Source organism: Diorhabda carinulata, chromosome X (assembly GCF_026250575.1).
Source record: "Diorhabda carinulata isolate Delta chromosome X, icDioCari1.1, whole genome shotgun sequence".
Lineage (NCBI taxonomy): Eukaryota > Metazoa > Arthropoda > Insecta > Coleoptera > Chrysomelidae > Diorhabda > Diorhabda carinulata.
In genome coordinates, this window is record NC_079472.1 from 3,225,259 (window position 1) to 3,243,088 (window position 17,830).

Genomic DNA, 17,830 nt, shown 5'->3' on the forward strand with positions numbered 1-17,830 from the left:
AATTTACTGCGTTCGAGCTTTGCACTGCATAATCTATTATGCTATGTTTTTATCAATATAATTCGTGATAATTTTTCTATGCGATATTATTAGAATTTATAAACATATAATATATAATACCTTCAACTTTTTATATCTAGCAACTCTTTATATGTATTTTATGAAGATTTGTCTTGTTTCTAGGTCTTTTTCAATTGAAATTTTTTTTTAAAATATAAAATCTTGACGTGACGACCTACTTTGGTCTAATTTTAGAAGTAATTTCAATTGAGAAAACCTATAATCAATACATATCATCATTAAATATTCTTTAATATAAATTACATTTTGAAAACTGATTTTGGATCAGATAGATCACCTATCAGCTGATTGCGGATTCTATCTAAAACAAGATTTTGATGAGAATTTTTGGCGGAAAATTCAAATGTAAACTCAATTTACAAAAAGTTTATTTTTACTACTTTAATAATTCATAACTTATAGGTTTTTTTATGAATCTCAATTTAATTATGTATTATATTTTAGGTGTTTAAATAATCATTACTGAGTATTTATCAGCAATTCACGACATACACGTATTTCACAACAAAGAGCTATTTTTATGGCGGAAAGGCTAAAAATTATATAACAATGCAAGGCTCAATAACATATTATTCACTTTGTTGTTAAATTTAATGAAAATAACCGTTTAGGAGGTTAACAATTTTGAAAATTCACTTTTTGAATTACAGTAAACGGGATCCGGATTACTTTCCGAACGTTCCATTATAATCTGCGTTCATTTATTTGAAACTTATATTATCTGATCGAATCCGGAAGCACAAAATGGAACATCGTATCTTACCATATGACTTTGACAGAAAATTATCTGGTGATCAACAAAAATAATCCAAAATATAAATAAATTAAATAATTGATATGAATAATAAAGTGTTTCAGCATGGGGAGAATTGAATATTATGTTCAAAAAGTTGTAGATTACACTTCAAGATATAATTATTCTAATAGTTTCTATTATTCTCCTAATAATGTTATAGGTAAATACGAACATTATCCTGCTTATGGAGATTTTCCCGAAGCTTATTGTTTGGTAAGTAAAATAATAATACGTCATAATGTGCTTATAACAAAATCTCGTAAAGTTTTTTGCCATTTAAGTATAATTATTATAATTAAATTAAACTCATTCATAGAGACATTATGGTAATTGGTTGAAATGTAGTGAGAAGCTTCAGCCAAATTACAGACCTCAGGATTACGATCCTTTGGGAGCTCAAGATTATATTATCGTCCAGTAAGATGATTTTTTCTAAATTTGGAAAAATTATACTACTTTGTTAATTTATTTATAGATTTGAAGGTGCTGTTCTTCCAAAAGATATATGTGTATATGAAGTATTTAATCCTGGAGCAGTAGTTAGAATTTGGGGTAAATTATTATTTAGGACTGATAGACCGTGGATATTATTATGGGAAGGCGCACCGGAAAAACTACCTCATAATGCTAGAAAATTTCATCCTAAAATTCGAGAAGTCAATTACTTAATAAAGTATATATATATTTATTTATTTTAATAATAGATGTGATTAAAGTTCATTTTTCAGTACAATTCGTTTGGAATTTAACCAAAGCCATTTAGAATATCATTATTCTATTGAAGCTATTCTTTTGGGAGGGTATAAACCTGCTTCGCAAATAGAGAAAGCTATAATGTCGAGAGGTATAAGTTCTGTTCAAATAGTGGAACTTGAAGCATCAAAAATGAATATTTCAAGTGCAGACGAACAGAACAACAGATTAGATTGTTTTTCATATTTACCGGTAAGTTTGAGAAACATATTTATTATTTTTAGTTTAATATATAATTATTGTAAGAGGGTATATTTTTTATGAATTATCTGATAAAAAGTTGTTAATAGAAAAGGAGAATCTCTTGATGAAATATATCAAACAGTTTTCACATTTGTTGGGAATTTTTTAGACATAATAACATTTTTTTATGTATTATTACATTTTAAACCTTTTTTCGTCTCATATCGGCACTTTATGAACGTTTTTTCAGACTTCTGACAATAGTTACTGCTGTCTAGGGCAATATGCAGGTCATATGGCCTAGATTAAATTCTGCTACTCAATATTTAATTGTTAATAACAAAGGAACAGTCTCACCCAGAGTAGAATCTAGTCCAGCTTGCATATTGGTTGGACTAAGGCCTCTCAAATAGAAGTATTGTATCACATAACGATGACCAATTTTTTCCATGCTTACGAATTGATGGTTGCTAAACAAATACTAAACTAGAAAAATTTTTGTCACTAGTTGATCGTGCTCCACTTTTCCCTATGTACAAAAAACTAAGTCAACTTTTCGAATTGTAGAATGAAGTTATTTTACATATTTTCCAATATTTGGATTTGAAATCTTTAAGTAGATGTTCGAGAGTTAATAAAAGATGGAATTTTATAACTTCAGACGCTATTTTGTATCAAAATTTAAATTTAAAGGTGAGAAATTGATTTCGTAGTTGATCAACATGAGCTATATATAAATTTGTATGGTTTTTTCAGCCATATTGGCACCTTGTTAACTGTGATACTATAAAGTGTTTTATGGATAAATCAAAGACGTTGAAAAAATTAGATTTGTCTTGGTGTGGTAATGATATCGATGGTTTCGATCAACTTGTCGCAATGTAAGTTTATTTTTACTAAATAATTTCGAAATTTAGACAGTTGCGTAATGATTGAAGGGTGCGGAAGGAAAACGACTTACAGGAGAGACTTTTTAAACTTTAAAATGCTTTTTAGGACACAATAGAATATGTATAATTTAATTTTTGGTTGCAATCTGTTCATTTAACATTTGAGAACAAAGTGACGTGCTAAGGATTATTAATTTAATACATTAACCATTTAAATTTATTTAAAAAAAAACTACAACAAACAATTTTTCTTTTAAAAAAATTTAATCTGAGGTTTGTTTGTGTTTATAACCTATGGTAAATGTCAGGTCGATTTTAATGATTTGGATTTTTTATTATACTTTACGTTTATTTATCCACATAACCTAAAATATTCTATATTCATTGGATTCATAGAATTACTATGTCTTTGGTTGGATTTTAATATTTGAAATATTTGAAACTAGTAGATTGAATGGAAAAAATTTCGATTTTTTCAGATTTTTATTTGATTCGATATATTTTTTCAACGGCGATGTTTTATTAAGTAGTAGTAATCTGAAAAATATTAATTTCTGGAAAATCGATTTTCTATAACTTCGATTGTTAAACACATTATTCAATTGATTTCGATTAGAAAATTGATATATTCGTAAAACAGCCATAATTGTGGTTTTACATAGGAAAAGGATGAATTTATATAAAATCGATCTTTGAAAACTTTGAGTTTTTTAACTCATTTATTTAGTATTCGGTTAAAATCGGTAAATTTTTCAACCATTTACGTTTGTCGTAGTAAATACAAAAAAAATAATTTTCTAGATCATCGATCTTTTGAAACTTCGAGTTTTTTAACTTAAATAATTAGATTTCGATTAAAATCGTTAAGCAAATTGATATATTCTTCAAACATTAACGTTTATGGTACTAATTCGAAAAAAAAAATCAAAAGAAAAATCAATCGATCTTCTAAAACTTGTAGTTTTCAATTATTTATCTCGATTCACACTGGAATCGATAAAAAAATCGATATATTCCACAATCATCAACGTTGATGGTAGTAATTCGATGAAAAATCAATTTTTAGATAATCGATCTTTTATAACACACGTTTTGTAACTCATTTTTTAGATTTCGATTAAAATCTATGAGAAAATCGATGTATTCTTCAAACATCAACATTTGTAGTAGTAATTCGATGAAAAAATCAATTTTCACATAATCGATCTTCTAAAACTTCTAGTTTTTCAACTTATTTATTTCGATTCACACTGAAATCGATAAAAAAATCGATATATTCCACAATCATCAACGTTTATGGTAGTAATTCGATGAAAAATCAATTTTTAGATAATCGATCTTTTATAACATCACGTTTTGTAACTCATTTTCTAGATTTCGATTAAAATCGATGTATTCTTCAATCATCAACATTTATGGTAGTAATTCGATGAAAAAATCAATTTTTACATAATCGATCTTCTAAAACTTCTAGTTTTTCAACTTATGTATTTCGATTCACACTGAAATCGATAAAAAAATCGATATATTCCACAATCATCAACGTTTATGGTAGTAATTCGATGAAAAATCAATTTTTAGATAATCGATCTTTTATAACATCACGTTTTGTAACTCATTTTCTAGATTTCGATTAAAATCGATGAGAAAATCGATGTATTCTTCAATCATCAACATTTATGGTAGTAATTCGATGAAAAAATCAATTTTTACATAATCGATCTTCTAAAACTTCTAGTTTTTCAACTTATTTATTTCGATTCACACTGAAATTGATAAAAAAATCGATATATTCCACAATCATCAACGTTTATGGTAGTAATTCGATGAAAAAATCAATTTTTACATAATCGATCTTCTAAAACTTCTAGTTTTTCAACTTATTTATTTCGATTCACACTGAAATCGATAAAAAAATCGATATATTCCACAATCATCAACGTTTATGGTAGTAATTCGATGAAAAATCAATTTTTAGATAATCGATCTTTTATAACATCACGTTTTGTAACTCATTTTCTAGATTTCGATTAAAATCGATGTATTCTTCAATCATCAACATTTATGGTAGTAATTCGAAAAAAAAAATCAATTTTTCGATAATCGATCTTTCAAAACTTCGAGTTCTTTAACTCATATATTCAGATTTCGATTAAAATCGATAAGAAAATCGATGTATTCTTCAATCATCAACATTTATGGTAGTAATTCGATGAAAAAATCAATTTTTCGATAATCGATCTTTCAAAACTTCGAGTTCTTTAACTCATATATTCAGATTTCGATTAAAATCGATATATAAAATATCAATTTATACCTAATCGAAATTCCAAAACCTCGAGTTTCCTATGTTTCAATCATTAAGATTTCGATTAGAATTCATCAAAATAATCGACTAAAAGCTCGATTTTTTTTCAACTGTTCAGATTTAGTTAGAATCGATTAAAAAAAACTTGATATACACTCTACACCATTTAATTGTTCATTACTTTCTATAACAACACACATAGAACTCAAAATAGGAAAATTTCAAAGTGAAAAATGTTTTTAGATTCATCGGAACGAATCAGAAATTTCTCACTCACTTATCTTTAGCGAACTGCAATTTTTTAAATTGTCAGATCATGTTGGAAACGTCCAAGTGTGGAGAACTAGTAGGTAACATATTTCCACAATCAACATACTAATGAATGTTGAAATTGAAATATTCTCGACGTCCTCATACGAATTTTGTTATTTTAGATCTAAGATTGAATAATGTCAAATCGTGTTTCACCATTAACTTCTCGTTATTGACTAGCTTGAATAAGTTGGTTTGTTTGGATCTTACCTCGACCAATATTCACGATTGTCACGTTATATCGATACTTAAATCGAACCCGCATCTATCTGTTATTATTTTAGGTAAGTTTCAATCAAAATAATCAACATCCACGTTATTTTTTACTAGTAACGGTCTCGTATAAACTTGAAGAGGTGTGTGGATCTATATTAGCCCCAAATCGACTCCAGTTCAGTTCGTTTTTTCCAGTTTTTTTGCTATTCCTCCATTCCATGTCCTTCAGGGCCTGCTTTTCTCTTCTTTATGTTTGTAACCCTCATTTCATTCCTTATTTTATCGGATCTCTTCCAACATCCAAAATTCGGAACAATATATCAGCGTTGGTGGTTGGTGTTATCACTCAATTCTTCCTTCTGGTCTTACGATTGTCCCTCAATATCACTCAATAAATCGTGTGACTGACACACAGATGGCGCGGCCATTGTCGAATCCACATGACGTAAGCTCAGCAATGGCTTCAAACTTGTTATCCGGACTCTGCTCCATCGAAAAGAACAATTTGTTATTTGTTTTACGTGGTCGTACAGACACCGACGATGGTGAACGTTCTGATCGACCAATTGATGTTATTACTCCAAAACTTCACGATGAGAAAGCTTTTTTCAAAGTGGGCGCCGCGTTTACTCACAGTCTATCAACAACAACAACGCGTTGATGATTCAGAACAGTGTTTGGCCATGTTTACACATATTTTTCGTGTCGATATGTGGCAATAGATGAAACATGGATCCATAACTTCACTCCGGAACCGAAACGATCAACATCTGGATGGACTGCAGCCGGTGAACTACGTCCAAAGGCGTCACAGTCAGCTGGGAAGGTTATGGCTTCAGTATTTTGGGATACGCTTGGAATATTGTTCAAAAGGGAAAGACGATCGATAGCGAATACTACAAAGAGTTATTGGATCGTTTGAATACGAAAATCAAAGAAAAAGCCGCTGTTTCACCAAGACAATGCACCGAATCACAATTCGATGTTAAGGATGGTTAAATTGGATGAATTACACTTCGAATTGCTTCCTCAACCACCGTATTGTCCAAATCTGCCCGCCAGTGACTCAAAGGAAAAAGGAATTGATGAAACTGAAGCTTATTTTGAGCTAAAAGACAAATCCTTCTACAAACACGGCATCGAGAAGTTAAAGAAGCGTTGGAATGATTGTAATTGCTCTTGAAAGAGATTTTGTGTGTTTTTCTTAGTTAGTCATACGATTTATTGAGTGACGTTAACCCGTCAACACTCTTCTTTTCCAATTCTTGTAATTACGCAGTTATTTCTTCTGCTTCGTTTGATATTTTCATTATTTCTGTCTTTCGTATCTTTATCATTACTCCACTTCTGTATTCTATTTTGTAGCCCTTCTATTATATTATATATGTTAGTAGATCGTTCGCATACATTATTTCGTTTTTTTTTTTTAGATTATTTTCTACTCCTTCGTTCACTTCTTTAGCTATTTCTTCCATGACAAAAAAAGAAATTGTACCATCGAAGATTTTCTCTAAATCAACTTCTGCATCGTAAATCCCACTTTCTGTATCTGTTATTTGCCTCAAAGTGAATAATCAAATACTTTACTTCAGCATTTTCGTCTTTATCTCATATTACATTCCCGTTGTTTTACCTATTTTTAGTTTTTCTATCGCCTTTATCATCTCGTTCTTTTTCATTTCTAGTTTCGGCTCTGCACATATTGCGCTTGTTTCTATTGTATATCCGTCTTCTATTTCTGACTGTTCTTCGTCTTTATTTGCTTCTATATGTACCTTCCATGTGTCTAATAGTCCAGTTAGAATTTTACCATTTGTAGTTCTCGAGTTGCTAATTTCTCCATACTTTTTCCGAACTCTTTCCAAGACTTATCCTTAGCTTCTTTCATTAGGTTTTTCTCTTTTATCTCCATTTATATTTCTTCATTCCACCAGTGTGTTAGTTCCTCTTGGTTTGTTGTTTAACTTGTTCCGCATACCTCAGTAGTTAGCTCCATCAATTTCAGGGATTTTGTCTTCTAATTTCATCATTCCTTGTGTGTCTTCTCTTCATAGCTTACCGATTCTTATAGACTTTTATCGGTTTTTCCCCTCAATATTCGTTTTTATTTGTTTCTCTCTTTCCGTCATTTCCTATTTCGTAGCCTATTTTATCTCCTTTGGTGTGTTTCTTTCAACCCTAGCGGAGGACGATGATTGATCTTTCGTTGTCTTTATGTTGGTGGAAGGTGTTGAGATAAAAATATAATTTTTAGATTTATGCGAAAATATCCAACGGTTAGATCAAGTTGTCGATACTGCTGTTGAATATAATAAGAAATTGTCGACATGGAGTTCTTGGAAAACGTTTTCTTTGACTGCCGAAGGTGTAAAGCAATTGAGCAATTGTCATAATTTGACCGAATTAGATCTTGGTTGGTGTTTCGTTAACAAAGATCCTGGGAATTGTTTGAATTATATCGCCGAGGGATGTCCGAAATTGAAAAGGTATTTATAATATGTATGGTCTATATTTTTTTATATATAGGTACTTAGAAATCTTTATCCATGGTTGTTGATGGTAATTTATAATTATTGTTGCCTTTGGCATGTTTTACTTTATGTAATGGTCATTTACGAAACTCTATTTAGACGTCTGAGGGTTCTCTATGTCGATTCCTCACCAAGACATATTTTTTTTTATGTTATAGTACTTTTTAAACCTTTCCCAAACATTTTTCTGTAATTAGTACTATCTAGGGTATATTTTTTTACCTATTAGCTCTTTAGGAACCTTTTTCAATACTTCTGACAATAGTTATTGCCGTATAGGGCGGGTTTTTTATGTTCTAGTACCTCACAAACCTTTTTTATAATTCTCCATAGTTTTTTCTGTTCGAGGTACGTCTTTTTCATGTTTTAGTACTTTCAAAACCTTTTATTTGCTATTATTCTGTAATTATTGCTCCCTAGGGCACATTTTTATAAGCTTCTGACAATACTTGTTGCCTATGGGGCGGTTTTTTTATGTACTAGTACTTTTAAAACCTTTTCCAGACTGTTTTCTGTAAAGAGTACTATTTAGGGCACATTTTCGTTGCATCTCAGCAATTTGCAAACCGTTTTGCAAATTTTTTATAGTTTTTTCTATTCGAGCTACGTTTTTTTTTATGTTCTAGTACTTTTTCAACCTTCATATAATTGTTATTCCATAATGATGGTTCTCTAGAACACATTTTTTTACATATCAGCACTTAAGGAACCTTTTTCAAAACTTTCGTCGATAATTATTGTTGTAAAGAGCACGTTTTTATGTAGTACTCCTTTTAAAAGCTTTTCTGAAAAGTTTTTTAAAAAGTTAGTACTACCCTGGGCACTTTTTTGTAACATAACATCTCTTTACAAATCTTTTTGTAGGTATCCAACAATCCCCTATAGTTCTTGAGGCCTAGGACACGGTTTTTTCATATAATAGTAACTTTTAAACCTTTTTCAGGCTTTTTTCTGCAATGAGTACTATCTAGGGCACATTTTTTTACATATCTGTCCTTTACAAATCTTTTTCAAGACTTCTGTCGACAGTTATCGCCTATGAGAAGGGCTTTTTTATATACTAGTATTTTTAAAACCTTTTCCAGACTGTTTTCTGTAATAAGTACTATCCGGGGCACATTTTTTTACATATCAGCACTTTAGGAACCTTTTTCAAAACTTTCGTCGATAGTTATTGCTGTATGGAGCACGTTTGTTAAGTAGTACTACTTTTAAATTTTTTTGCGAACAGTTTTTTTTGTAATTAGTACTACTCAGGGCACATTTTTGTAACATATCATCACTCTACAAACCTTTCCGTACATGTCCAAGAATTGTTTATAGTTCTTGCTGGTTAGGGTACGTTTTTATATGTACTAGTACTTTTAAAACGTTTTCCGGACTGTTTTATGTCATCAGTACTACCTTGCCCACATTTTTCACATATCAGCACTTAAGGAACCTTTCCCAAGACTTCCGTCAATAGTTATTACTGTATAGTGCACGTTTTTCATGTGCTAGTACTTCCCAAACCAATTCCCCACAATTTTTGCTGTTGAAGGCACATTTTTAAGTACTAGTACTTTTTAAACATTTTCCAAGCAGTTTTCTGTAAATACTACTACCTGGGTGACATATTTGTTTACATATCAGCACTTCAGGAACCCTTCTCAAGACTTTTGATAATAGTCGTTACAGTATAGGACACTTATTTGTTAGCCAAACATGCCCATCGTCTTAATGTGGTATTTGACGGGGTAGTGACCTGCCACAAAACCGACCACCACTTTCATGTTATTTCTAGTAATCACGAGTTCTTCAGACTTCTAAACTGAAAAGGTTATGAATCTATCGGATCATCTTAAACTTGGAGTGTTTCTCCAGTAAGACTCCATCTCAATCTTTAACTATTTGTTCAGTTCGTTATTGATTTTTTTTGTCCCAGCTTTTCCTGGTTGCCAATCCATGATTGGGGGTCGTTAATTACCACTTCGAATGGGGTATCTTTGTCCAACATGCTATGAATTTGGTCCATCGGTTTCCAGATTTATTAGCTCTAGAATCCTTAGGTGACCTGGAGTAGCGCTTCTAAGGCTGTAGTAGGGCAGGTTGACATTGCTCCTATAATACATTGACAGGTTAGCCTTCGAATCTTGTTTATTTTTTTTCTGAACTGTCGTGTTGAATGACTCAAATTATTGACGCAGGAATTAAATAATAAAAATGTTATCGTAGATTGATATTATCAGAATGGAGAGGACTTACGGACAATTTGATAGCACCGATTTTGAAATCTTGTAAAGAACTGACTCAATTAGATTTCCTCGGTATCAAAAATATCTCTAGTCAGATTTGCGAAAAAGCCCTAATGTCTTTACCGAAACTTCAATTGCTAGATTTGTATTATTGCGATTCCATATCGATGGAAGAGGTACGTAATCCTGCACGGTTTCCTTCCTATCCTTGACAGGATAACATTTTTCTTTCAGGTGAATCTTTGGAGACAGAAATATCCTCACGTAATTATTAAGGTATTTAACGAGTGCGATTAAAAATTTATTTGTTGTTAATTAAAATGTGTTTAATTAAAGTGTTGAGTTGAAATACATTTGGAGATTTTAGTTATCGAAAACTATATTTATATTGGAACACACTATATATTAACAAAAATCAATATTTGTAACTTTCTATTCAAAATTTTTTTATCCACTCAAATTCCTTTTTGTTATCATTGCTTTTATAAACAATGTAGCGTCCAAATTACTTAACTATTTGAATGAAAACAAAGTTACAGCGAAAAGAAGGAAATTCTATCTAGCAATGTTCTACTTGGAGCTCTAGTTTCTTTGTCTTTCACTCTTCCTACGTTTCTTCGAACGTTATTTCTTTGAATAACTTCCATGTTTCTTCTTCTTCTATTCATTGCTTTTGATCTCAAATTATCTTGTATCCTTTCCCCTCCTTTCTTCTTCCTCTATCTCCAGTATTGTTTTCACCAGTCTGTGATTCAAATTAGAAAAAAAAACCCTTCACGAGGCACTAACATATATTTATAAAGATATATATATATATATAAACTTCTACAATGTAGTATTGCTCTGGGTTGGCATTTTGCAATCTTTTAGAATATTTTGAGTCTTGGAAAAATCTACAACGGAATCTTGTAACACCAGAGGTTGTACGTCCAATGTAACGAATTTTCCTATATCGAGAGTACTAGTACTACCTGTAATATAAAATTTTGTTGATGTAAACTCCTAATAATAACACTTATAGGGTAAAAAATAGTAAAATCAACCCCTAACAATCATTTTTATAATCTAAATAACTAAAGTTTGTGTAACCTCAAAATAGTAATAACAAATACGTGAAAACGAGATTTTGTTAATATAAATCATCTTTTTTTTCTAAAACTAACACTTACTAGGTGAAAAATGGTAAAATCAACCACTAACAATCAATTTCGGTCACTGTTTTGATCATCTAAATAACAAAAGTTGCTATAACCTCAAAATAGTAATAACAAATACGTGAACACGAGATTTTCTTGAAAAATAAAATGATTTTATATCAATTATAAACATAAATCACTTATTTACTTATAGACGGTTCACCTAAATCACTCTATATCTAATTCTACCAAAAATGACTAGAAAGTGACTAATTTTACTTTGGTAGTTACACAATTGTTTTCGTCTTCTTTTTTGACATTAAACCATAAAACTACTCAAAAAAGTGAATCTTCATTGTTTATCAATATTACAATTACTTGTCAGAAAAAACTTACTGTAACATAAAATATTGTTACTTACTTCCTTCGGATCCAGTTTTGTCAATTCTCGGCATTAGATAATCCGGTAATTGTGGAAACGTCAGATAATTCCTCATATCTGTTTCCAAACTGTACAAACCATGTCTAAACTTCGTTATAGAGAATCTAGATGTTGTTGGTACCATATTATAATTGTCTTTATAGCACATGTCATCCGTGGGTTGAATACTCTGATATCCGGGATGATCTGTCGAAGTGAAGTAATCAGGTATACCGTCCAAGGTTACTTCCCCGCTCATTATTATGTCTATGGGGTATTTGGGTGATTCGTAATAAGTAGGGACGTTTTCGATAGCTCTCAATATTTCTTCTCCTTGAAGTAGTTGCCTACAATACTGGACAAAGTATCAATACTGAAAATGAACCGTAAAAAAGAAAATTTTTGTGATAATTAGTTGTCAAGAATATATTTTGATGTCGTCCTGTTTAATATAAAAATTAATAATATCAATATATCCAATTAGACACTTTTTTACCCAAAAGCAACAAAAACAAGTAAATTGTTGTGGTATTCAGTAATCAAGATGATGTTTTGTGACGTCCTGTATAGTAAATAAATTAATAATATTGATATTATCTAATTTGACACTTATTTACCCGAAAGCAACATATTTGGTGTCCATCCAAGGGGCTGGAGCTAATGTAATAAAAAACTGTGTAGAATTTTCTTTGTGTCTTCCAATATTTGTCGTACATAAAACGCCTCTCCTGTCATGTGGAATTACGTAATTCTCACAAGGCATTATTTTGTTTGTTAAATTCCAACCTCCACATTGAATCCAACCGCCTTTCACAATCCTGAAATTGAGTTAGGCAGAACTGAATACAGGTAAGTATGGTGTGTTGCAATCTTTAGCTCGTTTTAACACATAAAAGTTAGACAATACACAATTCACATGGTTGGTATGTCGTATTGACACGTAATATATATAAAGTTAGGCGTAACATAATACGGTTAAGTATGGTGGGTTGCCACCTTTGACACATAAGATATGAAGTTAGGCAAAACACAGTTCATATAAGTATGATGGGTCCGTGGTGACATGTAAAATATTAGACATAACGTATTACAGTTAAGTATGGTGGGTTGCCGTTTGTAGTTACCATGTTACGTATTTCTCATTGCGAATGAAAAATAATTATTACCTATGAATTGGCGTTCCTGTATAACCGTCTTCCATGTCTTTACATCTTTCAAGGAAATTTTCAGAAGCTAGAGGAACCAAATCGTTATATAACTAGAATATTATTGATTTAGAAATAACTTTTTGAGATTTAAATTCAATTTACCTCGAACATCATTGAACCGATCACTTGGTTATTAATCGATATCGTCAAATAAGCTATCTGCCTCTAAAATGAGTTATTTGCTTGATGAAAATTTTGGATACCTGTTATCAAAAAATGTGAATTTATGCTTTTTTCGACTTACGTATTTACCCATTATATTTCTCAACATTTCCACGAGATGGCACCTTCCCATTTTATCCAGGTCTAAGTTCAAGGAGAAATGATATTTCTGTTGAAGATGGTTAACGAAATCTGTATCATCTCCTAAATAGCTATCGTTTACAAAAACCGTCACTTGTTTTTTTAATGCCCATATTTTTTTGCCGTAAGTACGTTTCATCTGAAAAACGAGGGATTTCCACATTCTAGTTCCTTGAATATTTTGAACTGCAAATGATATACGAGGATGGTCCGAGAAATACCTGGCTCGACAAAAAAAACAAAAAAATTTGGAAAAAAATATATTTATTTTTCTACGTAATCTCCTTTTAGCACCATACACTTTCCCCTGCGAGGTTCAAAGAAAAAATAATTTTGCTGAATGAAATCTTCCGAGAAACGCTCCATAGTGACTAAATTCCCCAAAACCAAGCTAACGATTGACATACCTCCCGCGCCCCATCGAATAGCTGCGTTCGCGCAATAAGCAATACAAAGGTGAACATTCTTTTGAGACACCTCGTACAAAACATTTTCAAATTAATTGATTAGTGGTGTTTATAGTTTAAAACGTTTTAAAAGTTGATATAATGAGTAATTTGTTAAATAATTTATTCGATTTGTACCTTTGTTAAGTATTCTTCCCATTCTACATTAAACATTGGTTTAATATTCGGTTGCTCATACAATTTCGGGAAACTTCTGTATAGTTTTATAGCTAAGAATCTACATCTTTGAAACGATGGGCTTGTTACTATACCAGAAATAAAAAATGTTTCTTTTTTAATGGCTACTTCTTCTTCGTCTTTATCCATTTTACTACAATTTATTCGATATTTTCAAGTATATATTTTCTGGTTGATATTTAATTCGAAGTGACGTTGTTGACATATGTCAATAAAATTATAAAATTCAAAAATAGTTTATTTGACACTTATCAAAATGTATTTAAAAAAATGTTTAATTCACATAATTTTTATCCAAAGGATACCAAATATATGAATACAAATTTATTACACTAAATAATGGTTATAAAAATTTAATAATAAATAAATTTAAACTATGGATAACTATATGCGTCGTGATTGGAACGAGTTAACGTGTTTTGTATGTTTAGTAGAAGAATCGAGTGATATTGAGAATCGAATAGCACAAGAATGAATACTTTTCAAAAATTATAACAAAACTTGAATGAAATGTGTATCAGTTTTATGATTGAATTTCTAATAATCTCAATTATATAACATTTCTGGTATTTTTAAGCAGCAAATAGGCGCTGACATCGTAAGTACTGAGAATAATCGATCATAAAGTAGAATCGATCAATCTCCGACTCTTCGAACTAGAGTACAATGTCAATATTCGTATGTCATTTTCATTTGTTTATATTATTTTTATATTAAACAGATTTTGTGCTTCAAATCTTTAAATTGTATTTATTACCAAAAAATAATTTTAAACCAACGAAAAAGTTGCTTTTTAGTAGTTGAAACAATAAAACAAATCATGAACATCAAATTTATAAAAGCAGATATTAGAAATTTACCAAGAATTATCGCATTGATTGTTTAAATGAAATTGTATATTTGTGCTGATTTGTAACATTGTAAGAATGAAGAAAACGTTATTATTGAAAATAATAATTCAGTAAGTAATTATATTTAAATGATTTTCATAAAAATACATTAGTTTTACTATCTAGCAAGTTTTAACTCGTTGACTGCAGTAATTTTCACAATTTTGTTTAATCGCATTTTATCATTAAAAATACTAATTTAAATACAAAGTTATCATGGTAAGGTGTAGGTAATGTGAGCTTTTATTTCTTATTTCGATTATGTAACAAAAATTCCTTCGGGGAGTAAATTATGAGTTATTTCATAGTTGTTAGTCAACGTGTTAACCATGTATGTGGTATATTTACTTTGGGTATTCTGATCTATACATTTTGGGACAATTTACTGAATTTTTTACAAATATATTAGAAATTATAGTACAAAGATGTTTATTTCCATATCTATTAGAATAATTACTGGAAATTTGGGATTTTTTTTTAAATTGTGAACTAGTTTATTTTAAAACATTTACTGAAATAGAAGAAGGGAATCTAAATAAAACGATTTAATAAATCTTAATTTTATATTTTACAATAATAAATAAACTTAAAATATATCAGTACGGCCTCCACACCGAAGGATCATTTTGGGATTGTGCGGTTCGTTCCGATTCTTCGATCCTTAAAGGATCCACGTGTGCGTGCACTACATCACTATTTTGCACCGTTTCTACCCTTTGAGGGTTCGTCAGAGCATTACTATCCGTTAAATATTGCTCGCCCTTAATATAAGGTTCGTTTTTATAAGGATCGAATTTATCACTGGGCGCGTGTAGATGAAAATGTATTTGGCTTTGATTCACAGTCGAATAAAGGGAGGGATAAACCACCATCGTCGGCGGATTCAAATACTGTTGTTGGTTGTAGGTGTGATTGTAATAATTGTTGTTGTACGATGGGTTCGCCGACCAATTGTTGGGACAATAGGAGTTGTTGTCGGGATACCTCGTGCTTATCATATCTAAATCTGATTTGGCACTGTTGAATATCGGCGGCGGTGACGTCAGGGACGTTGTGATGTATTCGTTCGAACTCGAATCTGGAAGAACTTTAAAAAAAAATTATTTTCTCAAAGTTGACTGTATTTAAATTTTTACCATACAAATAAGCCATACCCAATATTATCAAAATTTGATTTTGTAATTAAAAATAAACCGAATAATAAACAAAATAATAAAAAAGTTTATTTACCTGTCGGGAGGTGTACGTGAGTAGCGTACGTTGAATCTTGATGCGGGTCATAATTTGTTTGCGGACTATACGGGGCATACGAATTTGTATATTCAGGCCAAGTACTCGAAGGACAATGTGTCGTACTGCTCGGGTTGTCATCTGAAAATCATAAATATTAATTAGTGAATAAGTTAATTAATATATTTTATTGCTTGGTAATGGTACAAAATGAGAATATCATTATTTTAATAATAATTATTTGCAGTGGGAAAAAAGTAAATAATTTTAAAGATAAAAAACAAGTTCCGGCAACAATGTAAATACGATCATATGTCGTTATAATATTTTTTTATATCTGTTACATTTAAATATTCAGTATAAAACTGTACCTCAAAAGTTTAATTTATATATATATATATATATATATATATATATATATGAAAAGAAACTATGACGAATAAAATTTTTCTTTTATGTGGGTCGATTTATTATTTTTGGTTAAAGATTTTTCAAAGAATCGTATATGAACCACGTTTAACATACAATGTCTTATCGTAGCAACGTCTTTTGAATATTAAACATGGCGGTAAGTCCGCCACGATTATTATATTGAAATTATGTGTCATGACTTTCAATTTTTGTTTAACGAAGGTCAGACAATTTCTTTATTTTCACCTTTTACCTCTTTGGTATTTATAAACATCATAAAAAATTATTTTCTTTGAAATTTAAGTGACATGGATTGCTAATTTGGTCGAAAATTGCAAGAATTAATGTCAAAACGATCTTACACGACTATTCACGATTCGCTATACCCTTTCGTTTTCGATTGTTTTACAAAAATTGAAAATAATTATTATAGTCTTAGAAGATTTTTTATTCTTTTCATGGTATCGAAATCAATTTTTAATTCCTAAAAAAATTAATCATAATATAAATGTAAATATTCTCTTTTGATAATTGAGATACAAAAAAAAATCGATTGAATTCCCTTGTCAAATATCAAACAAAATTACGGAATATTTCACTTGGTAACACCAATGTTGCCAGTTCTCAATTCATAAACAGTAATATATTTTGACGTGTTCATAAAAGTTATTTTCTCAAAACTTTTTTTACATATAGATATATAAATTGTATTATCTGCGAATAAATCTCAGTGGTCGGTATACGATTTATCCGTGTTGAAATAATAACAAAAAATAAATATAAACATTGAGAGTTCCATTATAGAAAATACTACAGATACAAGATTCATTCACAATGGGCATTCGAATGACGTCGATTGAGAAAAATGGTGGTTTCTACTTGCAACTGATTGAAAGTCAGTGAAGCAGTAAATTTATCTTACATTACACAGTAACGGATAGCAGTAGAATATGGATTGAATTTCGGTTGCAGCTTTACACATCAGCGACTCGTTAAATAAGATGAACTCGGCATTCTTATTATATAAAATATATATTTACTCACAAATCAAGCAAGAAAATAATATCAATGACCGATACAGACTTCACATTCCTACAAGTATTTTTATAGCATATAAATATATAAGTTGTAATATGATATAGTGTATAATAATAATACTTATCAATAAATAATTTAATATTTATATTATATACTACGTTGTTCAGTTTAAAATCTGTCATTATTTTTCTTTAAATTGGATTTCAAAAGTGTAATTTACACTATTAAATTTGGTGTACATTACG

The 17,830-nt window shown here is 30.3% G+C and overlaps 3 protein-coding genes across 5 annotated transcripts in view; 1 reads left to right on the forward strand and 2 right to left on the reverse strand.

Moving 5' to 3' along the window:
- Positions 1-819: 819 nt before the first annotated feature.
- On the forward strand, positions 820-17,674 carry LOC130902175 (F-box/LRR-repeat protein 4-like). Of its 2 annotated transcripts, XM_057814068.1 has the most exons (11): positions 820-1,090; positions 1,194-1,294; positions 1,353-1,550; positions 1,606-1,822; positions 2,381-2,506; positions 2,570-2,694; positions 5,255-5,361; positions 5,446-5,607; positions 7,794-8,025; positions 10,285-10,480; positions 10,539-10,657. In XM_057814068.1, the coding sequence occupies exons 1-11, from the start codon at positions 941-943 to the stop codon at positions 10,599-10,601; spliced, it is 1,677 nt and encodes a 558-aa protein (XP_057670051.1). In that variant the 5' UTR covers positions 820-940; the 3' UTR covers positions 10,602-10,657. The 2 variants fall into 2 exon arrangements, with proteins under 2 accessions (XP_057670051.1, XP_057670052.1); XM_057814069.1 differs by lacking the exons at positions 10,285-10,480; positions 10,539-10,657 and adding an exon at positions 17,352-17,674 and having other exon boundaries at positions 831-1,090.
- LOC130902178 (probable inactive peptidyl-prolyl cis-trans isomerase-like 6) lies at positions 11,078-14,231 on the reverse strand. The gene is made up of 7 exons (XM_057814072.1): positions 13,957-14,231; positions 13,314-13,511; positions 13,172-13,234; positions 13,028-13,119; positions 12,479-12,679; positions 11,862-12,208; positions 11,078-11,275 (listed from the first exon to the last, which is right to left on the reverse strand). The coding sequence occupies exons 1-7, from the start codon at positions 14,143-14,145 to the stop codon at positions 11,130-11,132; spliced, it is 1,236 nt and encodes a 411-aa protein (XP_057670055.1). The 5' UTR covers positions 14,146-14,231; the 3' UTR covers positions 11,078-11,129.
- LOC130902176 (runt-related transcription factor 3-like) overlaps positions 15,451-17,830 on the reverse strand; it is a 67,323-nt gene continuing 64,943 nt past the window's right edge. For both annotated transcript variants that reach the window (XM_057814070.1, XM_057814071.1), the window contains 2 exons: positions 16,137-16,277; positions 15,451-15,993 (listed from right to left, as the gene is read on the reverse strand). In XM_057814070.1, the coding sequence (XP_057670053.1) occupies positions 15,503-15,993; positions 16,137-16,277 (632 nt within the window). In that variant the 3' untranslated portion in view covers positions 15,451-15,502. The remainder of the gene's footprint in view (positions 15,994-16,136; positions 16,278-17,830) is intronic.

Coding starts and splice junctions, on each gene's coding strand:
- LOC130902175 (XM_057814068.1), top strand. CDS start 941: ATGGGGAGAATTGAATATTATGTTCAAAAAGTTGTAGATTACACTTCA. Junction 1,823..2,380: donor ATTGTTTTTCATATTTACCG/GTAAGTTTGAGA, acceptor TTCGAATTGTAG/AATGAAGTTATTTTACATAT. Junction 2,507..2,569: donor ATCAAAATTTAAATTTAAAG/GTGAGAAATTGA, acceptor TGGTTTTTTCAG/CCATATTGGCACCTTGTTAA.
- LOC130902178 (XM_057814072.1), bottom strand. CDS start 14,145: ATGGATAAAGACGAAGAAGAAGTAGCCATTAAAAAAGAAACATTTTTT. Junction 13,120..13,171: donor TCGGTTCAATGATGTTCGAG/GTAAATTGAATT, acceptor ATAATATTCTAG/TTATATAACGATTTGGTTCC. Junction 11,276..11,861: donor CAAAACTGGATCCGAAGGAA/GTAAGTAACAAT, acceptor TTTATATTACAG/GTAGTACTAGTACTCTCGAT.